At 42.1% G+C, this 20,957-nt stretch overlaps 1 protein-coding gene across 5 annotated transcripts; it reads right to left on the bottom strand.

The window, feature by feature from the left end:
• Window positions 1–3,240: 3,240 nt before the first annotated feature.
• On the bottom strand, window positions 3,241–20,937 carry LOC147337542 (centrosome and spindle pole associated protein 1-like). 5 transcript variants are annotated; one of them, XM_086305797.1, is made up of 29 exons: window positions 20,535–20,937; window positions 19,893–20,068; window positions 19,621–19,720; window positions 19,404–19,507; window positions 17,880–17,948; window positions 16,350–16,612; window positions 16,158–16,249; window positions 15,915–16,011; window positions 15,746–15,803; window positions 15,391–15,659; window positions 14,122–14,237; window positions 13,848–13,989; window positions 13,506–13,617; window positions 13,114–13,152; window positions 12,339–12,486; window positions 12,120–12,248; window positions 11,774–11,886; window positions 11,517–11,666; window positions 10,275–10,418; window positions 8,519–8,632; window positions 7,911–7,977; window positions 7,565–7,691; window positions 5,221–5,360; window positions 5,001–5,129; window positions 4,857–4,897; window positions 4,691–4,751; window positions 4,165–4,274; window positions 3,930–4,077; window positions 3,241–3,638 (listed from the first exon to the last, which is right to left on the bottom strand). In XM_086305797.1, the coding sequence occupies exons 2-29, from the start codon at window positions 19,995–19,997 to the stop codon at window positions 3,481–3,483; spliced, it is 3,345 nt and encodes a 1,114-aa protein (XP_086161923.1). In that variant the 5' UTR covers window positions 19,998–20,068; window positions 20,535–20,937; the 3' UTR covers window positions 3,241–3,480. The 5 variants fall into 5 exon arrangements, with proteins under 5 accessions (XP_086161923.1, XP_086161942.1, XP_086161951.1 ...); XM_086305816.1 differs by having other exon boundaries at window positions 16,350–16,588; XM_086305825.1 differs by having other exon boundaries at window positions 19,648–19,720.
• Window positions 20,938–20,957: the final 20 nt, after the last annotated feature.

Genomic DNA, 20,957 nt, shown 5'->3' with positions numbered 1-20,957 from the left:
AATGTGGCTGGGAGCATATGTTGCCTAAAACCTGGATATACCTTTCAGTGCTGATGGAGGCTTTGCCAAAGTCAGAGATGCAGGCTTTTGGACTGAGCACTGACAATAAGTCAGATGGTGCATCTCCTCTTCGGTCTGTGGACACAGTGTCCATGTTTTTACAAACAATTTAAAATTTTGATTCATTTGACCACAGAACTGCTTTCCACTTGTTCAGCTTCGTCACGTTCCTCTTCACTTTGTGGATGTCAGGAGGTGTTCCTGAGCTAATGCACTGATTTCCATGACAGTTCTGCAGCCCAAATGCTACGAACATCCAAATTGACTCATTTTTGGCCTTGTCCCTTGCACACAGAGATTCCTCCAGATTCTCAGAATGTTTTGATGATATCATGAACTGCAGATTGTGAAAACTTTAAAAACTTACATTGAGGAATATTATCCTAAAACTGTTCCACAATTTTTAAACTTTTGTTGTTTTTTTTTGCAGATTGGCAAACCTCTGCCTGTGTTTACTGCTGAGGAACTGGCATCAGACCAAGAGAGGTGTTAAAAATTATGCAACAGAACTGCTGCAGACAGCTTAGCAGTATGTGTCTTTAAATCCAAGATAACAAAAAGAGCACTGTAGGAACTGTGTGCACAGGCTCTCAGTAAGACTGGAAAACATCCTCTATGGGCTATTAATGACATTGGCCTGGAATGTAAACGTGTGAGAATGCTGACTGCATAAATGAACAGACCTATCAATATCACAGCTCTATCATATATTTACGTCTCTAACGTATTAATCCCTGATTTGCCACTCAGCATAGAGTGTGAATATAAAAGTGAAGGATTTCAGGAACTTAAGAAGTTAAGGCTTTTTTTTTTTTTTTTTTTAATGATGCACATGCATTTCATTTTGTTATCAGTCTTAGGGGCAATTTTAAGGGGAAGATTTTTCTGTGAAGACGCGATCCAAATGATGGTTTTCTGCTGGACCTCGTCTGCTTAACGCACACCCGTGGATTCAGTTTGAAATCGGCTAAAATCAGACATTTTTAGATAGGCCATGTAACAAAACAACCGAGTATAGATTTTATAGACGCCATATTGGACATTAATCCCAGCTGTCTCCATGCCAACAGGGGAGCGAAGGCCTTCCCGCTCTCGTGGTTTGGGTTGGGCCACTAAGTTAAAGACCATAAAATGTGTTCGGAGCAATAAATTGTTTCAACCAAGTGAAAGGATTTTTGCCTGGACAATCAATTTTTGGATGAAGTTGCGAGTTGTGCTATGTTGCTGTGGCCTTCCTGAGTCAGTGTAATGCTGAGTGGGATGCAGTGTGTGTATGCATTTATATTGACACTGGGGTGTCTGGTTGAGTAATGGGGGCATAGCAGAGTTTAGATGGCTTCTATCCTCCTTCCTATCCAATCCTGGAAAGGGTCATCACTCATACAGAGTGAGGGGGAGGCGGTGTGAGCGGGTGACAGTGTTAGTCCAGGAAGGAAGGAGTAAAAAGGTGAGGACGTGTGCAGTGGCGAGAGAACGTGGCACACAAGAAAGACACTTGCTCTTGTTTGGGATTGTACAACCTTGAACCGCACAGCTACCAGCAGAACCAGTACAAAGCCAAAAACACACTCCGATCTCTGCAATCAGTGCAGAGATCTAGTCTCCCACCACACACAGCAGTAACACTGTGTTCATCCCCCACTGCCACTGAGTTTGGTGGACAAATAAACAGAAATTGTCTCTTTTGGGCAGTAATCCATGTCTTGGATTCACACCAGCACTTGGTTTATGCTTTGTGTGTTGCTCTGCTACAAATTACGTCCTGGCAGATGAACGCCACATCCAGAACTTCAACGGTAAACAGCTCCGCTTTCATTTTGTCAGAAAATCAAACCCAGGAGACAAATGATAAACAAACAGCTACAGGCTGTGCAGCTTTTGTGCCGTTTTCTCTAGTTTTGGTCGGGGATACGATGTAGAGCACGGCTCTCGCGGGTCTATCGAGATAGAGAGAGAACATAATTCATTCATCCTGAGAGGTCACGATGTTTGTCAGCGTGAGTTCTCACCGAACAGAAGGCGGCAAACGATGTTCAAGTTAAGAGAAATCCTAGAGCTGCTTGAAAGACCGTGTGTAATAGAACAGCTTCGAGATGTTTCAGTGACGATTTCTGCGAGAGATTTGAACCTTTACTTTTTACGTCGCTGAGAGTCACAAATAATGACAGCTATGTTAGCAGTGTTTTCTGGGTAGTACAAAAAGAAAACATTTCAGCTCTGGAATAGCACATGTAGCAAAAATGCTAGTTCACAGCTGAAGTAGCTAACATTGATACCACTGACCAACACTTTAGGAACACTTTCATGGTCATTATAGCTCACGCTTCAGCAACACTGCAGTATGAAACAGCCATCATGAAATTTAACCTGGTCAGTGCTCACGTTATTTTTTTATTTTAGTTGGGACAGTGCATGTTAAAAAAAGAAATTACATGAATGTAAACATACAAGATTATAGCCAAAGGCTAATTACCATCTGTTGCCCAAAAAACATATTAAAAATGGACAAGTAATTCATAAAAAAGTTCATAATTTATACATAATATGTTAGCATTAGCCATGTAGCAATTAGCCACATTAGCCATCTGTTATCATTAAAAATATATCAACTAGCTGACTGCAGTTAGATCAAACATGAATAATTATTTCTTTATTAATTATTCGTGTTTAATAATTAATTATTTGTTTAATAATTTATTAAACATGAATAAACATGAAAATATTTTTACTCTGACAATACAAGAAAATTATCTAAATTTGCAAAATAATCAAATTTTAATCTGAAAATTACTTATTTTGATCAAACTTATAACTCATGGGAAAATCTGTTTAAAATATATGTTAATCTTTTCAATATATGTCTCGGTTGCTATAACTTCTGTTGCTGCAGGATCAAATTCTTCTCTGTGGTACTGAAAATAGTATTGCATTTGAAATTCCAGTATCGTGACATTGCTGTCCTAATGACTTGATGCTACTTTGTGTGACTTGGCATATGTAATTCACATTTAAATGCAGCAGTGAAGTCTTAATTTTGCCATGCAATATGAATGAAAAGGGAGAAAATTGAACCTTTGAGTAATTGAGGGAAAATTGTTGACATGAACATAAATTACAGGCAAAGAGCAATTTGCTTTAGCGATATGTCTTGTAAAAGGAAGCAAACCAAAACACAGTACATAAAAGTAAAAAATAATTTATTTAAAAATAGATTCAATAAAACAATAATTTACATGTAAAAGACCACAAAGGTTCCCACACTGGATTACAACTGTGAGGTTTCAACAGAAGCAAAAAGAGAAACATCTTTTCCTTGACAGTAACTTACACTTATCTTTAATCAAAGCAATAAATTAAAACCAACTTTGAACTTATGCACTCAAAATCAAAAGGACCCTCCAAATCTTAGGAGACAAGGTGCTACGTTGCCAGCCGCTCCCTTCTGATCGCACGGTCTAAACACTTCAGCGTGTCTGATGTTTCTGGCCGTATCCAGCGATCGGTTTCTATAGACCCCTGACGATTATGAAGAGAAAACCGCGGAGGAGAGTCGTCGTCGTTAGACAGATCCAGCGGTGCTGAAGAAAAACAAGTGAACACAGAAAACACACATCTTCACTGCTACAATGCATGCTTTATATAAGAACAAATATTTGCTAAATATATATTGTTAGTTTGCAGGTTTACATGAACGATGCTGTACTTACTGAATCGAGCAAACTTCAAACCCATTAAAAATCCTAATGCAGAATTTTATAATGATCGATATATTAGACCCTGAGCTTCATAATCCTGAAGATGGTCTGAATGCTGGTCTGGGCTTTTATACAACGAGAAACACATTTACACAAAAAAATATGAAGTCGTACCAGCTGTGTTGCCACGACGACTGAGAGCCTGATGACCCGTCCTGTTCCGGTTTCCCCATTCCCCATCCTCATTCTGCCGCTGTCTGGTAACTGCGTGGCCGGAGTAATCATCATGATGACCAACAGGGTGGCCAGAAGCAGCTCGCTCCTGAAAAAAGGGAAGAAAAAAGTTAAAACTTCAGCAAATAAACTTCGTGTTTGACCAGGACTCGCGGATGGTTTTTAAGAAGAATACCTGTGGGCGCTGTGACTGTCTGGAAAGCCTCCTCCTCTCCCGGGCCGACAGCTGACGAGTCTTCTCGGGTTCTGGGGTTTGCAGCACTGACGAGCCATCGCCCAGAGGGTCTTAACACACACACAACCAAAGTCAGTCATTTCAAACATCGCTGCAACTTTTTATGTGATCCTCGTCACTTAAAGCATCCTCGACATTAAAAAGTTCCAGATGTCATTTTGCAGTATACAGTTTGGCCCCACTGAAATAAACTTTCTCAACTTGAAAAGTTAGATACATTCAGGTGTGCGTCATACTTCTCCAGCATGAGCTAAACAACACAAACAAACAAAGCAGGAGGTAAATTATGTTTGTGATCCAGAGAACAAGCGATGTCAGTACTGTAACAGCTCAAAGAATTCGGGATGGCTGTCTGCCATGAAGACTCGGGTCTTGTGAAGTCAGTGAAACGCCTGCAGCTCTATGACTCAAAAGGAGAATGTGGATTTCACCAGCAGTAAAATGCTTTTATTTCACCATGTCTTACCAATGAAAGCACTCTCTGACTCCAGCAGAGAACCTCTTGCAGATCCCCTGGTCTCGCTCCTCTGAAATACACACAGCTCTTTTCACAGTTCCACTCTAATAACTACAAGCTGGTGGATACGGTACAAATCACAGGATTTTTGTGCAGCTTAAACATTATTTCTCACCAGTAGATCATTTTGCCGTGGTGGGGACAGGTCGAAATAATCTGCAACACAAGTAGGATATTCTTTATTATCAACAATGGATGGCACTTTGGCTGTTGAAAAGTAATAACAGGGTAAAAAAAAGTAATTGAAATATAGTCTGACCGTCCTGGACCGTAGACCTCTGGCTGCTCAACTGGTGATATGAATCCCTGTAGTCCCGCCTCCGTCTGCTGGTCCCACCTACTTCCTCTAGTTTAGGAACTTCACTGGAGCCCAACCTCGATTCTTCATCTACCACATTAGAAGTAAATGTAAACATATAATAGTGAAGTAATGTTGTTACTAATAGAGTACAGTCAACACTTTGAGATCACTGTGTTACCTCTGTACTTGAGCTGAAGGGAGTCGTGGATTCGTAACAAATTTCGTGGCTCTGTATATCTGGAGTTAGGCCTACGAACTGGAGCCTGGCGCCTCAGCCTGGCCATATCAAACACATCCACCACAGCACGCTCGCGATACCTGGAGGAATGGAAACAGGTGTACGCACAGAAATATCAGTTTCTATGGAAGAGCAGATCAGTCTTTTGTCTGAGTTTGGCTTGTTCTGCTAGACAATGCCAAGGATCAACGATGGTCAAAGCGATAAGCAGTAGGTCGCCAAGCTTTTTAGCTCATTTCCATGATTGAGTCATTCAGCTACATGTAGTCTGCCTCACTGTAATTTCATGTTGCATCTCCACATATACCAACACAAACATGTCTGGATCTTTATGCTCGTGTGTGCAGAGTGGCACACTGACTCATTATGATCAAATGAGAGACGAGATGGAGGTTATTTCTGACTGCTGGTTTGATTTTTAAATTCAATAAGTCTGCACTTGCACAGATGCTTGTTTATTTCATCTCCTCAACTCCCACCCACCCCACCGCCCACTTTTGTCAGTGGGAAACTGTTGTGTGTTCTACAATGAAGAATGAGAAGACGGACAGGTGAGACACTGTAAACATACAAAAAGACTGTACAAGCACAACTATACAAAGCATTAACAGCCACTTGCATCTCTTCAAGAGGTTGTTAACATAAATACCCAGGCAGCCAATCACATCAGAAAGGGAAGGAAAGGTGGTTTAGGTCACTTTGAACATTGAATAGCTGTTGGTGCCAGACAAACTGCTCTCAGTATTTCAGTAACTGCTCATCTGCTAGAATTTTCCCACACAAGCGGGAACCAATCAGCTAAGTAAAGACAAACGACAGTCCATCATTACTTTAAGAACTGAAGGTCAGTCAGTGCGGAAAATTTCTAAAACTTTGAATGTGTCCCCAAGTGCAGCCGCAAAAACCATCAAGCTCTACAATGAAACTGTCTCACATGAGGACGCCCCAGGAAAGGAAGACCAAGAGTCCCTCTGCTGCTGAGGATACATTCATCCGAGTCACCAGCCTCAGAAATCACAAGTTAACAGCAGCTCAGATTAGAGCCCAGATAAATGCCACACAGAGCTCCAGTAGCAGACACATCTCTACATCAGCTGTTCAGAGGAGCCTTTATGGTCAAATAGCTGCTAAGAAACAACAACTAAGGAAAAGTAACAAGCAGAAGAGATTTGTCTGGACCAAGACAAACACAAGGAGTGGACATTAGACCAGTGGACATCTGTGCTTTGGTCTGATGAGACAAAATTGAGATCTTTGGTTCCATCCGTCGTGTCTTTGTGCGACACAGAAAGGTGAACGTTGGTTTCTACATGCATGGTTCCCACTGTGAAGCATGGAGGAGGTGGTGATGGTGTGGGGGGGCTTTGCTGGTGACACTTTTGGGGATTTACTCAGAATTGAAGGCAGACTGAAGCAGCATGGCTACCACAACATCCAGTAGCAACATGCCATCCCATCAAGTTTGCATTTACTTGGACCATCATTTATTTTTCAACAGCACAATGACCCCAAACACACCTCCAGACTGTGTGACCGAGAAGGAGAGTGCTGGAGTGCTGGCGCCTGATGGCCTTGCGTCCACAGTCACCTGACCTAAACCCAGTGCAGATGGTTTGGGATGAGATGGAGCGCAGAGTGAAGGAAAAAGGACCAACAAGCGCTCAGCATCTATGGGAATTCCTTCAAGACTGTTGGAAAACCATTTCAGGCGACGACCTCATGAAGCTCATGGAGAGAATGCCAAGAGTGAGAAAAGCTGTAAGCAAAGCAAAGGGCGGCTGCTTTAAAGAATCTAAAATATCAAACATTTTTTGAGTTATTTCACAATTTTTTATTTACTACATAATTCCATGTGCTCATTCATAGCTTTGATGCCTTCAGTGAGAATCTGCAACATAAACAGTCATGAAAATAAAACCATTAAAAAAGAAGGTGTAACAAAACTTTTACTGGTATTGTAGCTCAATGTGAATGATAGTGTGTATTAAACACTCAGTTTCACTTGCTAACTTCACTCTTCTCCACGTCTTTCTGAAGGACCAACAACAGCACAACTAAGAGCAATCTGTAACACAGTCTCCTGGTGACAACATGAAAGCAAAAGCCTGCAAAGCTGCTGTCGACAAACACAGAGAAGAACACTTTTGGTGGTTACAATATGAAATATCTAAGTATGCAATGTGCATTAACTGATGCACAGCTACATCCAATATGAAGTCCAGTAAATGTATATGCATCCATTAGTATGCCAAAGGTTACAGCATGAGTGATGAATGTGTTTTACCTGTTATTCAGAGGAGAGTCTAAATCCTCCCAATCCGCCTGCTGCAGGTCACCCTCCAGGCGTTTTTGTTCATTGCGGAGCTGCCGACGCAATGCTGACAGCTCACTGAACAGATCGCAACGGTCTCCTAAAACACACACAGTCTATAGCTGATACAGTGTTTTCAATATCATTACCCTTCTCAGCACCAACAAAACGTAAAGAAACACAGCCGAGTCGATGTGTAAGAAAGGACGGATCACTCTAAGTGTCAAAGAAAATGTAACACTGTTTATGGGAGACTGAGCCCAACACAAAGATCCTGCAGATATGATCAGAGGCGTCTATGTTTGCTCTCACACAGTACCTGCAGCTCGCAACTGGTTCCTACAAGCAGGGACGGGAGGGGACTGCAGACCGGACAGAGACCGCTCCTTAAAAACAAAAAGATTAATTCACAAAGGATTTTAGCAGAAAATATTCTATTACAGAGAAATAAATTAAACATTTTCTAACTTTTAAATAAACTGGACCAAGAAAAGTCTTAAAAACAGTGCAGCTATAGTAGCCTGTGTTTAAGCCTTTCAAATATTAAATACAAAACACTGCTGGTAACATTCTGTCATTGAGTCTTGGGTCACTTTGACTTTAATGCCTTTCACATCATCATTCATCACAGTACAGATGTGATCTGTGCAAACACTTGTAGAAAAGACTTGTTGCAGGTAGTTAGCACCGGCTAACTGTGACCTGAGTAACTCTGAAAAGCTATGCATAAGAGACATGAAATAAATGTGTACATGTGCAACAGACTGAAACTTACACAGAAAGTGTTACTCAGTCTGGATGAGTAACATTAGCATAACAACTTTTACAAAAAACCTCTGGGTGCATTCAACCCTCAAACATGTTCACATAAGATAAACCAACCTCAAGATGCTGTCAGACTAATGGAAGTGAGTGTAAGAGACTTACAGACGATGGGACTGTAGAGTGTTGGCTGTCAGCAGTGGGAGGTCTGGGGGTATACTGGTGAAGGCCACGTTTCTTCTGCAGAGTGGGGATTGGAGGTGAGGGTTCCCTGTAGACCTGAAGACACACAGCTTGTGATTTACTACATAAAACTTTAAAATACTACAGTTAATATAAGCCAACTGATTATTTGAAACTTATTGTTCAGAATATTTGGAAGAAGGGTATAGCAGTGTAGCTACAAGAGAAGAAGTCCCTACAAATGGTGACTACCTTCATCTTGACCTAAGAACACGATTGAACACACACACACACACACACACACACACACACACACACACACACACACACACACACACACACACACACACACACACACACCCCTACCTTTGTGAATTAATCTGTGTGCTCTATTTAATCAAACATATTGATATAAAAACTGTTTCATTTTATTTTTTTCCACATCATCATGTTTATATTGCTCTGCTGTTAATAGTATTTTGGTGCTTTGAGAATATCTTTTTCAGAAACCATCATGCCAATAAAGCAGGACTGAAGTGATCTGAACTGAGTGAGAGTGTCCTGAGTGGAATCAGCGACGGCCATTTTCATCTTGAAAGCTAATCAAAGGAAAGAAATTAAAAGAAGCAGCTGTCGTTCAGGAGGTAGGTGGCCCAGTAACCACAGGGCTGACAGGCTTGTCCATCTGTCAGAGTGTCCTTGGACAAAACATTGAACCCCAACTAATTGCTCCCAGTGCTCACACCAGCACCATGCACGGTAGCTCAACTCCGCTGATGTGGGAAGGGATAAACCAAATAGTGGCACTGTTTGGTCTTTGGATCAAAATAATGAAGGGGTGTCTTCAAATAATTCAAGTGAACACACAGACACATACAGTATTTGTATGTTGGTGGTCAGCTGGTCACTGGTTCCAGTCTTTGTAGTTATGTGTGTCTTGAAATATGAAGCATAAATACAACACCTGAGCAGACATTTGGTCACATGGAGGATGATAACTTTTATTCCTGAACATCAGATGTCTGCTTCGCATCTCATACTTCTGTTCCTTGTATAAACTGACTTTAACCCTGACAGTACTGCAAATTGTGTTTCACAATAAGTGTAAACAGTTAACAAAAGTGAGCAATGGAGTTCATTTTGTTCATCTGGACTCGGGGAGATCCAACCTCGAGGATCGCGTCCCTCAAAACAAAGACCAGTATAGTAACTGGACTGGTATTTATCGTTCTGCTCAACTTAAACACTCAAAGCACTTTCTCAATCACCCAATCTATCCGTGCCTGAGCACTTTCCAACGCACACAAACACCTGAGATACTAACCCTGGGGTTCAAGTGCCAAAGCATTGAAAACCGAACAACTTCTGGCTGAGCAGATGGCTCAACACAGAAGAGCTACCTCATCACACCAGGACTCAGCCGCCTATTTACCAGCTCATAGTGACTCCGTCTCTGTCCAGGTGTATAAGTTCATCACTGAAGCAGGATCACAGAGTCACGAAGACCATTTATGTGAAAAGGGAATGACCGTCTCTGACCCACCGAGGGGGCGAAAATGTATCTTTCACTATGTTACAATCCTGTGATTTCAGCCATTCCACAGCTTTCTGTGATCAGTACTCTTAGTGATTAATGATTGGGACAATTTGCTTTCTGGGATTTTGTTACCTGGATTATTAAGTAGGCATCAAGTCAAAAGATGGACAGCGTGACACAGCTGTACATCTGTGAACTGACCTCTTCCACCCGTGCCTGTCTCTCAATCTCATACTGTCTCCTCAGTATCGCACTCTCCTTCTCCTCTGCTTCCTTCTTTATCCTCTCAGCTTCCTTCTTCCTCTGTTCAGCCAGCTGAATCAGCTCCTCATTCTTGGCCTTTTGCTGAGAGAAAGAAAAAATATTAGAGGAAGTGCACAAGACAAAGATTTAGGGAAATGAGAAAGACTTGCAATGTGTTATAATTAGAGACCATCACAACATCCGCAATCCCCAGCAACATGATTTACAGTCCAACCTGTGTGCACTTGTTACTACATGCGTGTTCACTCTGTAGGGGTTGGCCAACGCCCATCTCTGGACTCAACCCTGATTTTAAATTCAGCTACACATCTGCACAGTTTCATGACTACATCTTGCACAGAAAAGATCGGTCGACAGACAGGCATAAAAACACCTGCCAAAGTACTCAAAGTGACTTTGGCTACGTTCACACTGCATGTCTTAATGCTCAAATCCAATTTTTTTTTCTGCTTGTTCACGCAGCAAATAAAATGTGACAGCAAACGCGCTCTAGTGTGAACGGTTCACGGCCCTCAAAGCGGCCGCATGCGCAAAAGAAGACGTCACACACAACACGCTCTGTTTAGACTCAGAGCAAACAGTATTGTTTGACTGATGGCCCTTAATATAAAGACTTCGGACTTTACATTTCCCAATTTTGCTTTAAGTTATAAAGTTATTTTGTTATTTACATTTGGCCTAATAATGATCCTTATTGCTGTTTTAGAGAGGAGCGGTGCTTCAAAGGATAGTTGCAGATTTGTCAGAATCTGTAGATTATACAGTACAAATAAAATGTTCATGTTTCTCCAACGTTGTCTTCCCAACAGTTTCACTGGATGGCCAGGAAGCGTTCCCGATGTCTTCTCCGGCGCTGATAATTGGCGTCTGTCTTGTATCAGTGACGTAAAAGACGGATTTAATGCAACATGACCATTCAAACAGCAGATATGTATCGTCTTCAGTAACACATACAGAAGTGACCCAGATCGGTTTTGTGCCATTCACACTGTCATACCATGATCGGATATGGGTTGCATAGGGTCAGAAAAGTTGGATTTGATGCACTTTCGCCTGCAGTGTGAACGTAGCCTAAGTCAGAGATGAAGCCTTCGATTCGATTCGATTGAAACAAATTACCAATCGAGTCGAGTCGAATCAAATCGAAGCCTTTCTATCCGTCAGATTTTAGTTTCTCACCTCCATTTCCTTTCGTTTCTTCCTCTCTTGCTCCTCCTCGTACTCCCTCTGGATGCGAGCCCTCTGCTCTGCCAGCCTCTTCTCCTCCTTCTCTTCCTCCAGCCTGATTCGTTCTCTCTCCTCTGCCCTTTTATGCATTTTTTCCTCGATCTGCAAACAAATGCAGGCTGATAAAGAACTAAACCAGCGATTTTCAACAAGACAGCGTAGCATATAATACCGACAGGAGAAATGCCCCCAGCTGCGTAGCCTTTTACCTGCTGTTTGAGGTAAGCTTTGTACTTGTCCTGCTCCTGGAGCTGTTGCTCTGTGGGCTGGCTGGCAAATACTTTGCCTCTGGCAAACTGTGGGGTTTGTACATGGGTGAAACCTACAAAACATGAAACAGATCTTTCAAAATAAACGTATCAGTCTCAATGCTGTTGTTTCTGGATATTCTGATATGCTACTCGGTGGAGATGCCAGTTTCTGAACATTGAAGTAACAGCCAGTTTTAGCCTGTTTTCTTTGTGTTTTATGGCTGTGGTGTCACCAATAATCTGATAGCAAACAAAAGCTAAATAAAGCAAAGTCATATTTCTAGTGCTATGGATGCCACACTACCAGAAACCCTCTCATTGGGGTCCAGGTGCTCAGTCCGGCTGGCTGCCGCAGCAGCTGTGGCTCTCCTCTGCCGCTGCTCCGGGTTGCTGTACGCCTCCTTGTTCAGCTTGTGCATCTGACTGAGATCAGCTGCAGAGTCAGGCAGGCTAAGTTAGAACAGCTCCTCTGAATTCGTTACATGCTGCATACTATAAAAAGACGGTACAAAGCGGGACATACCAATGAGATTTCCAGTGCTGTCCCTCAGCGGCGCTCCTCCTCCACCTCTCCCCCAGGGCTGGTGGTTCTTCATGTCAGCCTCCAGCTGAGCCTCGTAACGCTCCCTGTCCTCCCTCTCCTGACGCCTCCGCTCCTGTTGCTCCTGGATCTAACAAACAGTATTTCTCGGTTTATTCAACACTCATCAAATGTCAGCGATCAACAACTATGTTCCCAAGACACTGTGAAATGTTCTATTTTCACCACAACTATCTGTCCAATTGATGAAAACAGTAAGCCTCAGTGATGAATGTTACCACCGTTTTCTCATTAAATGTGTCAAGATGCCTATTATATAAATTCAAAAACATTTAAAAAAACAAAACAAAAGTAAAACTGAATATCTTGTGTTGACTTCATTTGTTCCAGTTTTCACATTTCAGCTCAGTTTATCAGAAGCTTTCAAACATGAGCTGCAAATATGGAACCAAAAAAAGCAGAAGAATTAAGTTATTACTGCACCAGAACGACAAGGAACCAAAGCACAGCGACGAACTACCTGGAAAACATTTTAGGGAGTCTGCAGTGATCTTGTATGCTAAAGAGAAGACCAGGGGAAAATGCACGCTAAGCAGATGGAAAGAGGATTTTCACAATAAAAGGGGTCAGGGTGGGATTTGGTTATGAAGTAACTGAACAGAGGAGGATCTCAGAATTACTTCTACAGCCAACTCGACTAATACATGAGAAGGATTTTTGATTCCAGATAACTTACAGGGAACCTTATCCATTTTACCTTGCTGTAAAGCTCACCGTTTCCACTCCTGGAAGCTTCCTGTCAACACATCACACACTAGGATGCAGTGAAATTTCATTACCTTCAACTCTCTACCAATACTGTTTTCAGTCAAATAACAAAGGAGGAGCCCAGCAACATCATCACCACAAACGTCCGTGATGGCCAAATTTATTCACCTTTAAATATCAACGGTGCTGAATGCTTCTCTGGTGATTTAAAGCCCCCCCCCCCCCTTAATCATATAAATCAAATCCACATCCATCGACATTCTTCTGTGCTTATACTTTAACACTGTTGTTACTAGATTTGCTGTATCACGAGCACCAACAAAATTTAAGTTCTTTGGGTGGTGGCAGCACAAAGAAAAGGGTTCCTTTTATCTCACCTACCTGTTGTTTCAGAGCATCCCTGTAGCTCAAAATCCTTTCCCTGGCTGATCTGGATCTCTCTGAAGGGAACATGTAGGCATGCGATGGTTCAGTAGCCGTCTCGTTGCTGGGCCTGTTAGAGTAGTTGAGACCCGATGAGCACTTTGGTTGGTGTGTCTTACTACCATGTCTTACAGCAAACACAAACAGGAGTTAAAGCCACGTTCTTACCATTCTGTTGGAAACTATAATGAGTTTACTTGGCCTGGGCAGGATTCACTAACATGACTGTGTGTGTGCAGGTATAACAGATATAATTACTGCCATCTTGTCTTCTAGAAAACTGTAAGAGTAGATATTTACTGCATAGGAGGCTCAGGAAAGCTGCTGCCACTGTGCTGGCTCTGAGGGCTGTGGTTACCAAGCTGGCTGGGCACGGCTTCCCCTGGTGGGACATTCCAGTAGGGCGTGGGAAAGCCAGCACCAGGAGCAGGCATGTGCCCGTCTGAAAGAAAATCAATCACATAATAAACTAAAAGTAGAACACCTGTCTAATATACCAATTATACTCAGATCAGGTTTTGTAATGTAGACCAGAAAGTGTTTTTACTCCCATGTAACAGAGACCCAGACTTACAGTAGGCCATGTTTGGATCAAGCATGCTTCTGTTGGCGTAGTGATGTGGCTCTACGTAGGGGCTTCTGTATGCATCACTCACTGAAGGAGGTGGGCGGGGATGAAACAGAGGATGTCTGGGGAGGAACCATTTCAAAACATGTGATTTGTAACTAAATAAATATTCAATCCTGAATGAATTTCTGGATTCAGCTGGGACTGTGACTAGTTAGTGTTTTTTAAGTGTCTTTAAAGGGTTCATGAAGCCCTGCAACGGTTAATCATTCTAGTTTCTCTTTAAGGTCCTTTTCATTAACTGCAGCTAGGGCCGTGCAATATGACCAAAATCTCATATTTATCGTCCCGACAACGATATGTATCACAAAAATTTTATATTTTCTGTAAACTCTATGAATCTCAGGCAACTCGACTTGCAAAGTGTTTTCAGCTGGGCGTCGTGTACCTGGAGTTACATAAGATGAAATGGCCGCAATTTTCTTTGTGACTATTTATTACAAGGCGTGCTGCGGGGAAAAGCCTGCTCTAAGGTTTTTGGGGGGGTTTTTTGGCCTCTCATCCGTAAACACTCTGCATACTATTTCACATGATTCTGTTTATTTTGAAAAATCTCAAATCTTCAACTTTATTGTGAAAGGTTTATGTGGAAAATAAACATGCGGATTGTGGAGCCACGCGATCGTTGTTGCTAACGACAACGCATAAAAACAGTCGCTTGTCCGTCTGTAGTGTGGTTACATTAAATATAAAAAAAAGGGAGAACTTCAACAAATTCTACAGTGACCATCAAAATGATGGAAAGATTTGCCGTAAACGGTTTCTTTTGTGACACCACGAAACAAACGATAGCGTATAATATGAGACGATAGATGTTTTCATATCGTCATCCGATATACATCTTTATATTGAGCAACGTTAACTACAGTGTTTGTCAATTCTGCTGGATCCAGATTCTCAACACACAAACACGTACTGGACACTGATTCCCAAAACAAAACGCTGTATTATCATTACTGTTTGATCTCACTGACATGAGCCATTATATACTGTTTACTCTTCCACAGCTGCATTCAGTTCATTTAAACATGTCCTGCAGTATGACATCATTGCTATTATTAACTGATTTCGTTATGAAAACAATGCAGACATATTTGGCTCCACTGTCAAACTGTCAACCAACTTGCTGCTCAAGTGTTGCCTCCTGTCCTAATCTTAAGTGTTGCATTATGAAATCATTCAGACTGTAACTGATGTAAAGTTTCGTATTACTACCTAGGGATGTCCATGGACGTCACAGGGTTGGCAGGCTTGCTGTTGAGAGGCAGACCACTTCCACCTAAGCCCAGGGCAGAGCTATACTCCAGCAAAGGGGACGGGAAGGCCACGTGAGCCTGCCCGAGGGGAGGCATTTCCCTCTCTCTAGCACCAATCTTCTCGATGTCAGGTAGAGCACTTGATGATGATCTATCACCTGTGGTTACAGGATCTGACACCTGGGCACCTTTTCTTCTGCTCAGTCCAAACTGTCTGATTCGGTCCGGCTGGATAAAGAAACAGCTGATAAATATCCTGCACAGTGTAAACATTCTCAGAGCAAAGGAGAGTGGCTTATGAGCTGTAAGCTGACCTGTTTCTCAGGGTCATTTATTCCTGTTGCTGCGACTTTCAACTCGAAATATTTTTCCCTGAAACAAAGACAAATTTGTATCCATTTCTGCAGCCACTGCAAGTTATAACTAAGTGCTAAGTGGTGAAATATTTAGGGCTTCTAGTAAGCACCATAAATAAAGACGCACCTCTTCTTGTTGCGGTGCTGCTCAGCTATCTGCTCCTGCAGCTCCTGTCGGTAGCGCTCCTTCCTCCTCTGCAAAGCCTCATGTGTATCAACTGTTCCTGAAAACACGGGACCGCATCTGAAACCTTGAATTCATTTTCCCAATTCTTTTCCACATTTAAAGGGTTCATAAGTTTGTAACTGTATGTTCAGCTGTTTTAACACAAATGATGTTTTTTGAGCTGCTCACGGGAAGTCTTTTTACCTATTAAAAGGCCAGTGGCAAACTCAGCATCTGCAGATTTGTTCCGCACTCTGGATGTCTGTCCATCTCTGGTAACACTAGCTGAATCTTCCCTAAACACACAAATAAAATGAGGGAGAAAGAAGTCACTATCTTTAACACTACTTTTATCATAAACACATAAATCAACACTACAAAAACAAAATCTTCTACCTGCCATCGGTCTTTGTAGGTCGTCTCTTCTCATAATTGCCATTAACTGCCATACGTCTTGTGCCTTCAATCAGCTCCACTTCATCTTTACACTCCTCTCCCTCTGACTCCTGGTCCGTTGGCCTCCCCAGCCTGTCTCGATGCCTGAAGAGCGCTGGCGACTGCCTCTCTTCATCCTCAGCTAGGCACAGAGGCCTGTGTAGCGTCCTGCTCTCCTCTGTTAGAGTGGCTACGTCCTTCTGTTTGAGCACAGACAGGCGTGGCTAGAGGACACACCATCATAACAAGGCAACATTGAAGAAATAAACAGAGATCACTAGAAAGAAAGAGGCTGCCTTTGTTCTGTCATCCATCCATCCACTTATCCTTTTCGGGGTCGTGGGGGGTGCTGGAGCCTATCCCAGCTATCATAAGGCACACCCAGGGTGCACCCTGGACAGGTCGCCAGTCTGTCGCAGGGCTAACACACAGAGACAGACAACCATGCGCACTCACATTCACACCTATGGGCAATTTAGATTAATCAATTAACCTAACCCAACAAACTGCATGTCTTTGGACAGTGGGAGGAAGCCGGAGTACCCGGGGAGAACCCACACAAACATGGGGAGAACATGCAAACTCCACACAGAAAGACCCCGGCCTGATGGTGAAATTGAACTCAGGGCCTTCTTGTGCGCGAACCACCGTGCTTGTTTTGTCATGTTAGATGAAATCAAGTACAGTAACAAAGCTACTGTCTGATCTGACATTAGATGTTACAGTCTTTCATTATCACATCAGAGTGGATTAATGGACTGTCAAGCTGTCACTACTGCATTTGTACGAGTATCACTTGGAGTAGTGCTGTTTCAAAGTTTACAGCTTTAAATTGCTTATAAAGTTAGATGAAAGCCTTTATTGTTGCAACAGTTTACTCGATGTGTTTAGCATTCTACGTCAATCGCTGATCTATTGTTTTAGCTTAGTTTTTAACTTTAGTCTTTACTGACATTCACATGGTGTTTGTGCACATATTGAGGTGTCTCCATCTTTTATACACACACTGAAGCTCTGAGCCAACAGAGTTTTACGTAGGAAGGAAAATGTCTGTTTGAGGTGTGACTGTACCAGCGACAGATAGTGCCAGCAAGCAGACATTCTACTGCTGCATCCTGCATGTGAAAAAGGACAGCTTCAGCACTGCCACAACATGATCCTCCCAACAATCACATGTTGATTCATGCAGGACAATGGCTTATGTAACATCTGGTAACATCACAAGTAACCGCTCCACTAAGAGTCGCCCGGATTGAGAATCACTGATGAAAACATGTGTGGGCTCTTTCACAGTGCATCTTAACTGTGTTTATAGTCTTTTGTGTTTATAGTGTTTTGGTAAATAAAAGTGTTTTATTCCAAATGAACAAATGAGAAAATTCTTTTCAGCAGGACTGCTGTCATCTACCATCCACTTTAGCAGCCATTCTGTTCGGCCAAGCATCTAATCTTTAAATATATTAAAATCATAAAAGACATTAAGGCATTTACCTTGACAGGCCTCCTGTTATTGAACTGGAGTAATGGTCCTGCAGTCTCAACACGTTCAAACTGGTTTTTCTGTAACATAAAATAAAAGCAGAGATGAAACAGGTGGTGTAAACCTAATGAGCAGACTGTAGCTAGAATCTAAAAACTGGCTTTGATGCTAGAGCTGCGACCTCAGGTGTACAGATAGGTACGCAACAACGCTGATGTTTACAGTAGAGTGTGTAATATTTCATGTGTGTCACTGTATTACATGGAGAACAACTGAAACCTTTGTCTTATTTTTTACTTCATTAACACAGGATTAGCAACATAAACAGGCCGAGCACATGTTCAGTTGGGTTTCTATGTTTCTTATTCCTGACTGTCTTTCAATTGCCAAACAGCTTTGTCATATTTGTGACACAGCATGACGAGCGCTTTATACAACATGCCTCATTCACCCAATGTGTCCAAGTGCTTTCTATCTAACATCACATTCACACTTTGGGAGTTCAGTGGAATTCAGTATTTTGCCAAAAGGAAGACATCAAATCACCAACCGTCCGATTAGAGGATCTGTCCTACCTCCCGAGCCACCGCCACGGAAATCTGTCTGCAATCTCTCTCAGAACTATGTCTAAAAAAAAATGTAGTTTATTGAACAGTTTCTCACCAATAAACTGCAAAGAAACAATGCTCCATTTTATTCTAAATCCTATACCCAGCAAACTTTTCCACGATGGAGAGAAAAACCCCACTCAGCACAGTCACACACATCTAAAGGTGTGACCTGGTCAGTTGGTGAAATTTGCCTCCTTACTGGAGATTTATACTTAAGCGGGAAATTCATGATATTGCTACGTTGTAACCGCAAAGCCAACTGAAACCCTACATTGTAACTAAAGTGCACCTCCTTGGAAATGTAACTACATGTCGAGGATCAATCTAAGGCCTCACAAATGTTAGCAAATTGCTAGAGGGGACTGATATAGGAATGGATGTGAGGATATCCACAAAGAAGTGGACAAACTCGAAAAAAAAGGAAAATGACAACGAGTTGGGACCCAGGTGGGGGGAAAGTCCCAGCATTTTATTTGTAGCTATCGGCTGGCATCATGTATAAAACACAATCACAATGTACTTAACCCATAATGCAGCACACACAAGCATAAATGCCAACAACAATTTCAGCCACTTACATCAGTAATATCTACAAAGATTCCCCACAGAAGTCTAACTCAGCCTCAGAGATGCTAGCAGCTCTCTTTAGGCTGTGATGATAGTGCTGGATGAATTGTGGCAAACTGTGATGTTTGGGTCTACTAAACCCCAACAATTTATAGAATGGAAGCAGTTTGATACCCGAAGAATTCTCAGAAAATGAAAAAGATATGTAATTTTTTTGTAAACCTGAGACAAGTGATAGCTAACTTGCAGCATAAAAGTATAAGTTTAGAATAAGGATCTGACACATATAGATTGAAAACTCAAACTCGCTACAGTGTCACACACACACACATAAACAGAGCAGTGTGTGACAGTCACCCGAGTCATGTAGCGCCTGTAGTCCATACGAAGCTCGTGCTGCAGCCTCTGTTTCTTCCTCTCGTACTCCACACCAAGGGGGAGACCCACACTGCAGCTCTCCTCTGAAAACACATCAACATTTCATAGAGACAGAAGGTAAACAGTGTTATGCAAAACAAATCTCAAGTGACAAGTGAAATACTTAAATAATATTTAACTTAAAGTATGAACTGACGTGACAAATTGTGGCCAGGATCTATACCTCTTCCCTGTGCTTTTGACTTAGGAGGGATGTTCTCCTTAGCAGTAGACCCGTAGCCTCGGTAGGGTTTTGCCTGTCAGTCAGAAGGAAAAGAAGATCCACATTACTTCTTAGTTACAGCATATAACGGCAAAGAGGGCGGCTAAAGTTTAACTTCAATAAACTTCTTATTTGGTCTAAAACGGTGTTGTTTTTCAGACGTTTATCAAAAGGTCTGCCTTGAAAATTATCTATTTCTAACCCACCTTCATTTCCATGTATGGGGGGTCTTGTTCTAAACAGGCTTTATCCTCTGCCACCCTCGCCTTGCGTTCCATGATGAAGTTCTCCAGCTCGTCGTCCATCTCCATCCGGCGAAGTTACACAACCGAGCTGGAAACAACAACTTAATCCTCCTTACAGTGAGCTTACAGAGAGCTCACTGCAGCGAGAACAAATGATAAAAATGTATGTTATACAGGGTTCAGTGCGTCACGGCCGTCACTGATATGAACTGCAGCACACACCGCTTCGCTTGCAAGTCGGTTCTATCACTTTAATTTACTGTTGTCAGGCAACCGGCGTCAAGTTCCAGGCACAGATAGCATTAACCCGCTTAACTGTATTAGCTTAGCAATTAGCAATATAATAATGCAATTAGTATGTAGCATGGAAAGTGCTCGTAACTGTAACGCCCAGAACGTGTTTGGTTCGTTTAAACCGACTTAAATTGCTATGGTTCGCTTGCTTATTAGCTTTGACTAATGGAAAGCAAAGTAAAGTTAGCAAAAACACCACAAAAGCACATGAAAGCTAATCTTAGCTAATGAGCACTTGGCTTCGAGCTGCTAGCATTAACTTTCTACTGGAACTTTGTACTGTTGTTATTAGAATTAAGTCAAACCTACCATTAGGTGGTGTATGATTGCGAGGCAGTGTTCGTTAGCTTGAAAAGGATGGCGGTGTCTTGAGCGATTGTATATCGCAAACAAATAGCAGTACTTCCGGTCGCAGGTGTCGAAATAAAATACTGTGTAGGAATACTTTGTGATGTGTCAGCTATCAGAAACCATTCAAATTTGAAACTATGTTGATGTGTCCGTGTTAATAGGAACATATGTTTTTTATTTGGGAATTCATCAAATCAAGTTTTCTCTGTATCTCCATTATAAGCTAGTTACACAATCGTTCACATATCACAGGCTTTTCAATCTCATGTTCTCTAGCATATCGACACTATGGCTCTATCCCAATTCTGGGTCTTCAGCCTTAAAGGTCCACAAGGGCCGCGTACTCAAAGACCGCTAAGGCCGGAAGTGCGAGGCTTGTGA

This window comes from Aulonocara sp. 'chitande type north' Nkhata Bay, linkage group LG2, assembly GCF_057382095.1.
Source record: "Aulonocara sp. 'chitande type north' Nkhata Bay isolate Kocher_YH1m ecotype deep benthic linkage group LG2, A_spYH_male_GT1.1, whole genome shotgun sequence".
NCBI classification, from domain to species: domain Eukaryota; kingdom Metazoa; phylum Chordata; class Actinopteri; order Cichliformes; family Cichlidae; genus Aulonocara; species Aulonocara sp. 'chitande type north' Nkhata Bay.
This window is presented reverse-complemented; position numbering and strand designations above follow the sequence as displayed.

What these genes read in the sequence shown, in the direction of transcription:
- LOC147337542 (XM_086305797.1), bottom strand. Translation starts at nt 19,997, where the DNA reads ATGGAGATGGACGACGAGCTGGAGAACTTCATCATGGAACGCAAGGCG. An exon ending in ACTCTACAGTCCCATCGTCT is followed by an intron (nt 7,978 to 8,518) that starts GTAAGTCTCTTA and finishes TTTGTTTTTAAG; the next exon opens with GAGCGGTCTCTGTCCGGTCT. An exon ending in GACAGTCACAGCGCCCACAG is followed by an intron (nt 4,078 to 4,164) that starts GTATTCTTCTTA and finishes CCCTTTTTTCAG; the next exon opens with GAGCGAGCTGCTTCTGGCCA.